This window comes from Ostrinia nubilalis, chromosome 12 (assembly GCF_963855985.1).
Source record: "Ostrinia nubilalis chromosome 12, ilOstNubi1.1, whole genome shotgun sequence".
NCBI lineage: Eukaryota > Metazoa > Arthropoda > Insecta > Lepidoptera > Crambidae > Ostrinia > Ostrinia nubilalis.
Genome location: NC_087099.1, coordinates 4,555,677 through 4,568,321, shown reverse-complemented (window position 1 = coordinate 4,568,321; position 12,645 = coordinate 4,555,677). Strand labels below are relative to the sequence as shown.

The following is a 12,645-nucleotide window of genomic DNA, read 5'->3' as shown; positions in this document are numbered from 1 at the left end:
CGTAACTATCTAGACAGATAATAAAATAATCTGAGGAATTTCAGTGAAAACGTTTCTACAGCTGAGATTATTGAGCTGTGACGAAGTGCTTTTGATATTTTCTGAAAACTGACGATGACTAACAATATAAATATTATCAGATTGGAAATTGATTTACTTGCCTTTCACACGTATCGTGTTCGTTAATACCTGATCTACAGCAATAACGCGGTCCATGTATGAAACGCAAGATAAGATCGTAAATGAATAATGGACGTGTGGAGGTGCAATATCATTTAAGGTTATTAGTTGAATTACCAAAAATGCAGCCTGAAGGCAAACTCATAAGTCTGGAGGCGTCGCGAAATGTCCGCAAATTCTTCTTTCATTTTTATACTTTATCGCCTTTTATGTTCCCAGTACTGATAATTCGTAACAATTTCGTAATAAATCGCAACCGTCAACTTTACCGTGTCGGCCTTAGTTTAACAAAGTGAGTTTTTCTCATTCCGATTTCTAGTTGATCCCACTACGGCTAGTGTGGAGTATAACGGGGGCCATGCGTCCCGCTCCTTCTGCGAATGTTGCGCGCGAGCATTGTTTCTCAGAACCGCCACCCGCCAGACCGCATATCACAGCGCTCAAGGTCCAAATTCCTCCAGCACCCCGCCTCTGAGACGCCAACCCTCAATCCAGTACCGAGACCATTTCCTTCCCGACACACCAAAGCATTTGCGACCCTAAAGGCCTCCAATACAACGTGACGTATTAAACGCAGCGACAATCCGAAATCGATTTTATATCTCGCGCGATAGGGTCCGGACGTGTTAACCGCCAGTCAAAGTTGGAAGATTAATGTCCTAATGGATTGTGGTTCTGAAAGGGAGTTCGCTAGAAGCTCTTAGGGGTCAGTTTCGCTTGCGTGCAAGCCTCCGGCTTCTGGTTCGATCCGCGTTCTTCGGGCGATTTCAACTTTTTGCGTGAGTTCATCCGCGTAGGTATAGCTATAGCCCCAACAATAATAAGGATTTTAAAATGTTACTTTAGATCATGAAGATCTTATTGAAAAGTAAATACTTACTTAAACATTATTTATAAAATTATTGGTGAGTTGGAAAAAATATTGATATTGAAATTAACTTTAACATAATTACGTCATCAGATTAATGCATAATAGGTACTCTTAGAATTGAAAATCCTTTATTTGGCAAGCAAAATGCATTACACAATAAACATAGACTTAGCTTAACAATAGCTTCGGGACAATAAATGAGCCATTGCTGAGAAGAAGCAGCGAGCGCAAGAAACTCAGTCGCCTATTTATTACATCCAAAGATATTCCGCTTTGTTCCTATGAAACTCTCTTAACTTAAACCTATCTTCCAGACCTCCACGGGCAGTTCTACGAGAACACAGTGGTAGTTCAGTACGACAAAGACCTGCTGGAAGTGTGGGACGAGGCCAAGAGACTGCGATGCGAGTGGTTCAACGACTACGAGAAGACCGCCTCGAAGCCGCCCATGGTGATAGCTGATTTGGACGTGGTGCAGTTGGATTTCAGAGGTTAGTGCTTAAAGACTGCTCTAGGTGTGGGACGAGGCCAAGAGACTGCGCTGAGTGGTTCAACGACTACGAGAAGACCGCCTCGAAGCCGCCCATGGTGATAGCTGATTTGGACGTGGTGCAGTTGGATTTCAGAGGTTAGTGCTTAAAGACTGCTCTAGGTGTGGGACGAGGCCAAGAGACTGCGCTGAGTGGTTCAACGACTACGAGAAGACCGCCTCGAAGCCGCCCATGGTGATAGCTGATTTGGACGTGGTGGAGTTGGATTTCAGAGGTTAGTGCTTAAAGACCCGCTTTAAGTGTGGGACGAAGCCAAGAGACTGCAATGCGAGTGGTTCAACGACTACGAGAAGACCGCCTCGAAGCCGCCCATGGTGATAGCTGACCTGGACGTGGTGCAGTTGGATTTCAGAGGTTAGTGCTTAAAGACTGCTCTAGGTATGGAACAAAGCCAAGAGACTGCGCTGCGAGTGGTTCAACGACTACGAGAAGACCGCCTCGAAGCCGCCCATGGTGATAGCTGACCTGGACGTGGTGCAGTTGGATTTCAGAGGTTAGTGCTTAAAGACTGCTCTAGGTGTGGAACGAGGCCAAGAGACTGCGCTGCGAGTGGTTCAACGACTACGAGAAGACCGCCTCGAAACCGCCCATGGTGATAGCTGATTTGGACGTGGTGCAGTTGTATTTCAGAGGTTAGTGCTTAAAGACTGCTCTAGGTATGGAACAAAGCCAAGAGACTGCGCTGCGAGTGGTTCAACGACTACGAGAAGACCGCCTCGAAACCGCCCATGGTGATAGCTGATTTGGACGTGGTGCAGTTGGATTTCAGAGGTTAGTGCTTAAAGACTGCTCTAGGTATGGAACAAGGCCAAGAGACTGCGCTGCGAGTGGTTCAACGACTACGAGAAGACCGCCTCGAAGCCGCCCATGGTGATAGCTGACCTGGACGTGGTGCAGTTGGGTTTCAGAGGTCAGTGCTTGTTTTAAAAGATTTAGTCCGTGTCAGTAAGAACTGGCACAAAATAAATATTTTGTTCGCCTTTTGAAACATGCTGCTATTTTATGGCACTCAATAAACTTTATCGATAAAATGTTAAACGACAGTTGAGGAGTTCTTGTCTCTGCGGATGGTTTATATTTTCCAATTTTCTCTACCTTAGACCTTACTACACTATCAGTTAGTGCTATTTATGAGCTGTGACTGCATAATAATGTCAAGACGTCACGTCACTCTGAGACCCCCTTGTAAACCTAGCACCAGAGTACTTAGTTATTTTAGTGATAAAAAGTGCATGAAAATGTATGTACAATTTTAAATAATTAAAAAGTTTTTAAGTCCCTATCTGATGTGTTTCTTTAAATTCATATCACGTTTTTATGTGAAATACATCAATAAATGTCTTATTTTACATCGATATCCTGTTATAGGTGACAACGTGGATTGTTGGATGGAGATCCAAGCGGGCAAAGGGCCGTGGGCTCCACCAGTCTCCGGAATAGTCCCTCTGGGGTCCACTCTAACCCTCGTCGTGGCCATCAACGATTATCGAGGTAAGATTGCATATTTTATATACTAAATTATTACCTTAATGATAAGGTAAGGTTCGTCTTCGTGTAAGAGATATTGGCTATTGGCGATGTAAGTGGGCCTTTTGATGACAGTATGCTACGTAGATGAAGTAACTGTGATACTGATGATTATAAAAATAATAACATAGTTCTAAATGAGCTTGTAATATGGCGGTTAGATAACGAACATACTTGTCTAGGCGCAGACCATCGACTTTTAGTTGGCCGATAGTTGGGCCCGATTCTAATTTGTATGAAGAATCAGCCAACTAAAAATCGAAGGACTGCGCCTAGGCTAAAAGATACATATTAATAAATACTAAAATCTCTATGGCTCTGCATTACCTGCTCATTGTCATTACACTGTCACTGGGATTCTAACCCGCAATCGCAGGCAGGTCTAAGGTCGATAAAAATATACCTACATAGAGGTAGGTTACGGTACAGTCCGTCTTAAAAAACCGTGAATGTGAACTGTGATGGGACTTACCCAGAAGACGCCTTGCCACTCGCGGCTTGATTAACGAACGTGGTGTTTTATTGCTAAATTAAATAATTTGATTAATTATACAATAGTTTAACATGTGTTTCGGTATAAAACGCTATTGAAACAATTTGATTTACGACTTTCGGCTTTGCTGTACTTTATAGATTTGATGAAACCTGCTTATCAAGATCAAATTGATGGTAACTTAAAGAGTTATATTGGTTCTTAACCACTAACATGCGTAGGCCGCACAAGGAATCACAGAAAAAAAATCCTAACGGTTTTAGTTCTGACAAAATGGAACATATTATTTTTAAATCAGTGAATCAGCTATTCTAAATTTTAGATCAGCCAATAAACTAGGCTATAGAGATCAGGCCTAATCAAGATGGACATAATTTATATGTCTAGGCATTTTAGTCGTAAATTAATTTAGAAATCTGTTTTATAATTCAAAAGCTGTAAAAATAGCTCAGCTAAAAGCGGATTCTATTTTCAACTCCTTTTCAACCGACTTCAAAAAAGGAGGAGGTTCTCAATTCGACCCGTATGTTTTTTTTTTTTTTTTTTTTTTTTTTTTTTTTTTCTATGTTTGTTACGCGATAACTCCGCCAATTATGAACCGATTTGAACAAATCTTTTTTCGGCGTATAGGTAATACCTCAAGGGTGGTCCCATTTAAATTTAATAATAAAAAAAAAACCCCCAAGGGTGGAAAATTGGGGATGAACTTTTTTATACGCAATATCTCCGCCGATTATAAACCAATTTGAACGATTATTTTTTTGTTGAATAGGTATTATCAAAAGGGTGGTTTCATGCGAATTTGAAGAAAATATTTCACCCCCAAGGGTGGAAAATTGGGGATGAACTTTTTTATACGCAATATCTCCGCCGATTATGAACCAATTTTTTTTGGTCTCAGTGTACTGCCTACCTTCAGTGGTAACATCAAGGTAATAATTAATTAACTGAAAAGCAAGAAATAAGTAAAATTTTATAAAAAAAAATAAAACCGACTCCAAAAAACCTACACTAAAACGTAGAAAAATAATTACTAATTACCTACTTATTTATTAGGACGAATTATTAATATTTATGTAGGTATACCATGATTGATACTTTTGGAGTCGGTGCAGGCAAACTTTACATGTTTCATAATTTTGGCACCGACTCCAGAAGTATCAATCATGGTATACCTACATAAATATTAATAATTCGTCCTAATAAATAAGTAGGTAATTAGTAATTATTTTTCTACGTTTTAGTGTAGGTTTTTTGGAGTCGGTTTTATTTTTTTTTATAAAATTTTTTAAGACAGGTACATAATTCATTATGTAAGATCAGCAAAGTAAAGACAAACGCGAACTAGTAAGATCATTTTTTTCATCAGCCACTGATGACAAAATGGACTGATGTGAAGCAATCAAAGAGTTTGTTACCTTTCAAATTATAGTATCTGTGAATGGCGTTAGCCTATTCGAATACTGACTCGCAAAATAAGCATTTAATTTATTGAATAATCATCGACCTACCTGTTAAATTAAATTCTCATTATAAATTATAGCAACGCATTGTAATATACCGTTTGTTAACAGACGGGTGAGTTTTATAAAAAGCCGATGATACATTCGTCAGTGATTGACGTATCTTTATTTTACTTTTGTGATCATGTCAATGGGTGAAATGATTCAATTGATAAAATACTACTTTATTATTGTAGCTGGGGAAATCCCAAATGGATAGAGCGCTCACTTCATTTTGTAGTTTCGTGGGAACAATTTATATCAGGGTATAAATTATTTATTCATTTATAGGCGTATTTCAGTACTAACTTTCTCCGCTAAACAGCCTTTAGTACATCTTTCCTCATAAGATGATTTTGACCTAAGATGACATCTGTGTACCGCATACCTTCCTGGCATGGGGAGATTACGATGTAATTATATCCTAACGAACAGGGTATCTCATTTTGCGTATTGCTCTGTAGCTTTATTTATAATCTCTAAAACCTTATATTATTACTAGCGGCCGCCCGCGACTTCGTACGCGTGGATCCCGTTTTACCCCCTTAGGGGTGGAGTTTCGTAAAATCCTTTCTTAGCGGATGCCTTCGTCATAACATCTACCTGCATGCCAAATTTCAGCCCGATCCGTCCAGTGGTTTGGGCTGTGCGTTGATAGATCATTATGTCAGTCAGTCACCTTTGAGTTTTGCTACTATTTTTGTTCTATTATTTGACTTGTCAGTAGTGTTACGTTCGTTCAAGAGCCACCCTCGTACTGTAGACTCTCAAAAGTACCTACCAATTAATTAAGTACAACAAAAAAGAAATAACGATACGAAATTTAAATAATACTGCAGTTTATTGGTAGGGGGGCGTAATATTTACTATAATAGCAGTTACACTACGGGACGAATAACTTAATGCCAAGCAGCTACCAATGAAACGCTCGTAGGTAACAGTAACTTTTCCACATTTCGTACGCGCTAATGCCATTCAAGAGGTGTTTCACAATCACTATGCCCGTGTTCTGTATAATTATGAGATGTCCAGTTATTAATAATTACACATTTATACAATCTCATGAGTTTCTTGCCTCCAAATTGCCCATTGTGTTCTTAAACACATGTGGGCAAAAAGTTTAAAAAATATTTTATTACATCACTTTATTGCTGTCATTTCCGAGCCAACCTTTTTGGTATTTGGGCTCATTATTTTTTTACTATTGAATAGTTTTGCCTATCGAAGATTTATGTTGATTAATGAATGTATTAGTATTTATTTATGATATTACTTTTAGTTCCGTTGATAGGGAATACCCCTTTGCATTTATTTTACGATCACAGCTGTTGCATTATTTCGATTAAATTATTGTGTGCTATGGCGACTGTTGTATTTCAGTATTGTACAGAAGACATTTCTCTTGTAAAATAGTACTTATCACTCCTACATAAGATGCCCCAGTGTTCAGTGTTCAGTTCATTACTGTACAGGTATTCTTGACATTAAAATTCAACGAGTTGTTAAAACCACCTCCTTAACCACCAACGTGAAAATTCGTTTCACCAAAATTCTAATTACTGTATTTCTCAACGTCCGCAGTACACGTGTTTGATGCTATCACTCGGTTAAATTAAAATCCTCCATATATCATGCCTGTCTTTGTCTTTGTCGGATAAGTAATATACAGTCAGCATCCAATGTAGCGGATCTGAAGATTCCACGATATCACCATGTGCAAAAGACACAAGATTCATTTTACAATGACTTACTTGACGTGACTTAATGTCCTATGTCCCCTAGATGGGGCAGAGGGCGTCCACAACAGTCCTCCATCGCGTTCGGTCTTGAGCTTCGCGTTTGATCTCGCTCCAAGTCTTGCCGATCTTCTTCGCCTCGTCTGCCACAGTGCGCCGCCAAGTTTGCTGCATTTTACGATAATTGACAGATATATAAAAAATTGGCATGAGCTTTTGAAGCTGACTGTACTGCAATGTGTCAAAGTAATTATCGACAAGTAAGATCTTAAAATTAAATTAACAATTAACGTATTTTAACTTTAATTGCCATTCGCGAGATGTATGACGCTAAAACCGTCTTATGGCTCAATTAATTTTCTTTTCTTCATTCTCTTTTGTTTTATGGCCAGTTTTTATTTTGCTTTTTAAATAAAGAAAAGAGTACAAGACTCTGTTCTTACAACATTGACTGAACTCGATATCCTTAAAACTAAGATCACTTGGTGGTGTCACACACTTAAAAGTGAGTATGCATACAAGATGACTAATGACTTTCCCAGTGCCACCAGTTACAGTATGGATTTAGTAATTAACATAGGAAATGTAAATAACAAAGCTTTATGCTATTTTTTATTATTTTAGTACAGAAAAAATATTTTAGCATTTTGTATCGATATGATTAGAAACCAACTACCTCAACAAATTCAAATCTTTGAATTTTCTCTTCCTGTCATAATGTGGTATTTCATACTTAACACTCGTACCCTACAATCAGTATATTATGCTACCAATATAAGCAGAAAGGCGTGCCCAGTGCCTATCATCAAACAGGCGTCGCCGACAGGTTAAAAATATAGCCACCTACGTGTCAAGTAATTTGTCACAGTATCGGCACAATGTAACCATGACACAGAAGGTTCGTTAAATTGATCCTTGGAAAACTGTTACACACCGCCTTAGTTCGGTTGTTGAATTGTCGTGGTTTGGATTGCTCTTTGAGTTGTGAAAAATGGCAAATGTTGCCAGATGGATTAGTAGAGAAAATTGTGTGTATCAGTATAACATCAAATCTAGACAATAACAACAGAGTTAATACAAATGAGTAGGTCATCTTCATAGAAATTTGTATGTGAGCGCGCCAATACGTATGCGGCGCGCTCACATACAAACCGCGCTCGGTGCGTTTCTATGAAGATGATCTACTCATTTGTATTTACTCTGATAACAAGAAGCGTCGATGGCAGTAGGTAAATTCCGATTTCAGACTAGGTTCTTATTCCATACGATATTTGTTAGATATTGTATTTGCGCTCACCAGTAGGTGCCACTGACGTAGTTACCAGTATATGGACATCACTGGCCGGTGGCAAGGACTGTAGCTCTTACATCTTCTCCCTAATGCTCTCCACTAGTTTGCGCTCTCACATACTCCATCAATTTTCTCTGCATTTGTTATGCCGTGTTTTGTTAAAGCAGCGCTACTATTTCAATTTACACTATATCACCACTCTGTGGCTAACGGTGTCACAATAGTCACACGTTGTGACGACGGCTTGTCAGCGATACCATCAACTAGTTCCAAGTGTGCCCCTATTGTGCTTTAGGCTGTCCAACTAAGCTAATAAAGTTGAGATCCTCTTTGCGTTACGGTCGTTAGTGATGATTGTTGACGGCCTACGCCTTTTTTCAATTGTTTTTAAGTATTTTGAAAAAATACTATAGTTGGTTATTAGAGATATTTTTTGTACAATATCTATTGCTAGCTTTTTCTAACCACCACATAATCCACAACACCGTCCGTAATTTGAATAGGTACCTACTGTAATGACCGTTTTCACCATCAATCCCTTATTTAAATTTTAAGTCCCTAAGGTGACCCCTATGAAAACAAAATTCCTGTTATGTGTTACCATAGGGGTCACTTAAAAAATAGGGATTGATGGTGAAAACGGGCATAATGTCTCTCTCTATCAGGCAATATCATGCTTTCATTTGGAGAATAGCTATGATGATAGATATTAGTTACGAATAGTACATAACATACTTAGTAACAATTTCTAAAAAAATCTAATAAAACTAATTCTCAAACTAAATCATTAAACAAAACTCTACATAAAAAATTGTGTTTGTCATAATCTATGCATATTTTTGGCTTCCTCTGATAATGCTCAAAGTTTAATATAAATAACAAAACATTGAAACAATATGAGATATCCCGGATAACAAAAAACTTTATAAAAGCTTAACACGTAGCAATTTAGTTCAATTTTCGTCTGCGCGTGCGCATCTTCGTGGTTTTAGCGTTTATTAATTTAAATGTGCTTTGTTAACAATATGCACTTTATTTCAGTTTGTGAGAGTAGGAACTTCTCTGCAGGATCTGAACAAATCTGTTGTCTGTCAGTATGCTTGATAGAAGATGTTATCAAGCGGTTCGAATTGCAAAATACTTTATAGATGTAGGCACACTATAGGTACAGCATTAACAAAGAAAATATTGACGTCCGTCATGTTATTAAGGTGAAAAGTATATTAAGTATTATTTATAGCTTTTGGAACTAAAGAGGAGATTTTCAGTCAAAACTCATTCAAGAAGAATTATGATGTATTTGTTTTCATTATGCTTTGCTACAATGCGAATCAGTTATACTTTGTATTACAAAACACATTTTGCTTTCCAAATTCTGTTATCAATAGACATAGAATTAAATCTATCCTGGAATTTAGTTTGAGTTTTGTCATTTTCAAAATACGAGCCAAGAAGGCACAATAGGTGAATTCCATTTCCGCAATGTTCCTTCTTGTACCAGCACAGGCGCCACGCGTTTTACGTCGCACACCGATCCATAAAATGGCGAACGCCAATATCCGCTCGTACTTAAATAGGGTATAAGTTTAAGAGACCCTTTACACAAGTACAGTATGCGACAATGGACTATTGCCAGTGAAATGTATGGTACGTTTTTCGTTCTACCTGCACTCCTGCATTGTCGCGTATTTTCAGTGTTTGTGGCAATAACATGCCATTGATATTGGTCCGTAAGCAAAGGTCCTCCTACAGTGGATATCATTATGAGGAGACTGGCAAAAATATACGAACATCAGTCCCCAAATCGTATGGCTAGCGTGAGAAGAGTAGGAAAAATACTCCATTTGCCTCTGAAAAATTAGACTGGGCCGTACTCAGGTAGTAGAGACAAAATTACCTGATGATGTATGATGCATAAGTTGTTACAACCATCATCATTGATGATGGTTGTAACAACTTATGTTTAAGGCGCCAAATGCGTCTTATTCATATTTTTTTTGTACCGAAACTGAGATCTACACAAAATGATTCATCTCATTTAATGCATCTAGGTGTAACAATATTCAGTGGTCATAGTGTAAAAACATCAATACAATAAATACAAAGTCACTAATTCAATTTCAAATCGATACTGTCATAAAATATGCTTACTGTCGTTATAAACATTGAATATTGACACTAGGAAATTGCTTTCCGTTAGTAAATTGATTTCAAAACTGAATCAGTTCCATTCACAGGAGTAATATTTAAAGTTATATAGAAAAGTATTTTCAAGGTTAATATTTTAAAAGGGTATTTAACTCTAATCTTAACCTAAGATTATATTTCTCGCATAAAAACTTTGACTGGGTTGTACCTACCATCTTACTTTAGCTTTAACAAACGTCAAAAGTCTGTCAAACTCCATACAAAAACACCCGTTATGGTTAAAATCATAAAATGCAACGCAGCCTTTAAATATATTAGGTAAACTGTCACTAATTGTCAGACCTAGTATCCAATGCTGTGACCGGCCAACGCCTACTGATAACGTGTGATACGGCTCTTAACTAGGCCCTCGTAAAGCATCCGCGGCAATAATGGTGTGCAAACATATACGTTAACGGTACCGGAATAGTAAAAAGTAAGCTGGACAAATACGTCGGAATGGGTTTGCTTAACGGGCCGCCCGGCCGACCGGCGTCGGGGATGCGGGTAGGGTTCGCACTTAGTTGCTCGTACACTGAAATGAAGCTCGAAACTCGATTCGAACTCAAAAATAGGTCTCAAGACTGTAACTGATTTAACTACTACTCTAAGGCTGAGTTGCACCACCGCATTTTAACCGTAAAATTAACAATAATAATCGGTGCTTTTTGTATGGAGTTTGACAGATTTTTGACGTTTATCAAATCAAAGTAAGAGGGTGCAACTTAGCCTAAATCTCATTTTACATTTGCTTAAATCAAATCCTGTGATGTTCAGAAGATTAAAATCGGCTATAAACTTGCTTGAATTTAGATTTATGAGCGTCGGTACAAAAGAGCCTGAGGTTCATAAGGCACTTTCTGAAAGCTCATCCTAAACTAAGTTCTTCGAAGTTTCAGAAAGTGTTAATGAGAATTCGAATTCTAATGATGCAAGAATACATTTTGTAGATCAAAATTACATTTCGTAGTTAAAAATACTCGCAGTATAGCTGCATAGAGACTGTATGACTCGTAAACCACACGTAGTTATGCAGTTTAGCACTGACATTTTTGCCACCCCTAACGGGCCGGGTGTTACAGAAACACAGTTGTTAAGTGCTCGTAATTGTTGATTAATATTTAAGATTACATTCTTTTCATGTCATGGAGTTTTGCAACGACTTTTTGAGAATTACACTTGCGGTTAAAAATGCAATAAAAAGTTTTTTTTTACACTTTAAGCATAGCTAAGTTACAAATAACTTAATATATTTCTGAAACGATATACCCAACTGTATTTCAAGCCCAACAGTATGTCATTTTGCTGTTTAAAAAGAAGCCATTTTGCAACTAAGTAAAATGAGAAATCCGATTTGCTGGAAAGTCATAATAATATGCCTTCCATACAATATCAGCACTTTCAATGTGTATACTCTCTTATCGTGTTCAAAATAGACGCAATGAAAGCCCACACGTGATAAATCCATAAACTACGGGTAAACTCTACCTACCACGCCGGTTACGAGCAGTTACAAAATAACTGTCCGTATCACGGAGATCCAATAAGCACTATGTCATCGTGTGGGGGCTGTAAGCTATAAAGCTTGGGAGATCAAAATTTGAGCACTAAAATGCTGATAATGGAGCTTGTGCAATAGTTTGGTTTACTTACTTCTATTATATCTATTTGAGTGTATTAAGTTTACGATCTCCTGGCCTAGTAGGAAACCAGAGGTCACAATAATATGTTATGTATTGGTACCGGGATAGTATTTTCTACGCTTATTTACAAAAAAGCTTACTTACACTAAAGTTTACTTAGTTTGGGACTAAATGACGCTCCTGCGCTATTTCTTTTTCGCTCTAGCTTTCAATTTATATTTGCTTTTGATTATTTTTGTTGGAGTCCAATGATTCGTTGGATTTTTATTAGCGGTCAACTGAAGCTCCAGGCTACACAGGGTTTCAGCGATTAAAAGAGTTGGAAATACACAATATCCCATTTGTCTATCCTTTATTAATTTTACTACACGCGGCCAAAGAAAGAACAATATGCAACATTTTAGCGGCACAACCTTTAAAGACAGAGCCATACGTTGCAACGCTAAACGTGCGTGCACGCACCACTTTTACAGCTTTCCTGTTCATTTTCTTTAATGGAATATTTGTTTATGTATTTCCGTTTGAGGAATGTTTGTTGTTTACATTGTTTAAGCGATTGTGGTTTTAAATTGTTTAATTTTCACTTGGCCCGTCAGCCTAATGGAATGGGCCGCTCGTGCCGACCGCAAACACACTATATTGTTTTTTAACCTGTTTACTGTTT

The 12,645-nt window shown here is 37.9% G+C and overlaps 1 protein-coding gene across 1 annotated transcript in view; it reads left to right on the top strand.

The window, feature by feature from the left end:
* The window catches only part of LOC135076658 (uncharacterized), a 102,023-nt gene that overhangs the window by 78,587 nt on the left and 10,791 nt on the right, over positions 1 to 12,645 (top strand). The window contains exons 6-7 of the mRNA XM_063971077.1: positions 1,366 to 1,542; positions 2,971 to 3,093. Coding sequence (XP_063827147.1) covers positions 1,366 to 1,542; positions 2,971 to 3,093 — 300 coding nt within the window. The remainder of the gene's footprint in view (positions 1 to 1,365; positions 1,543 to 2,970; positions 3,094 to 12,645) is intronic.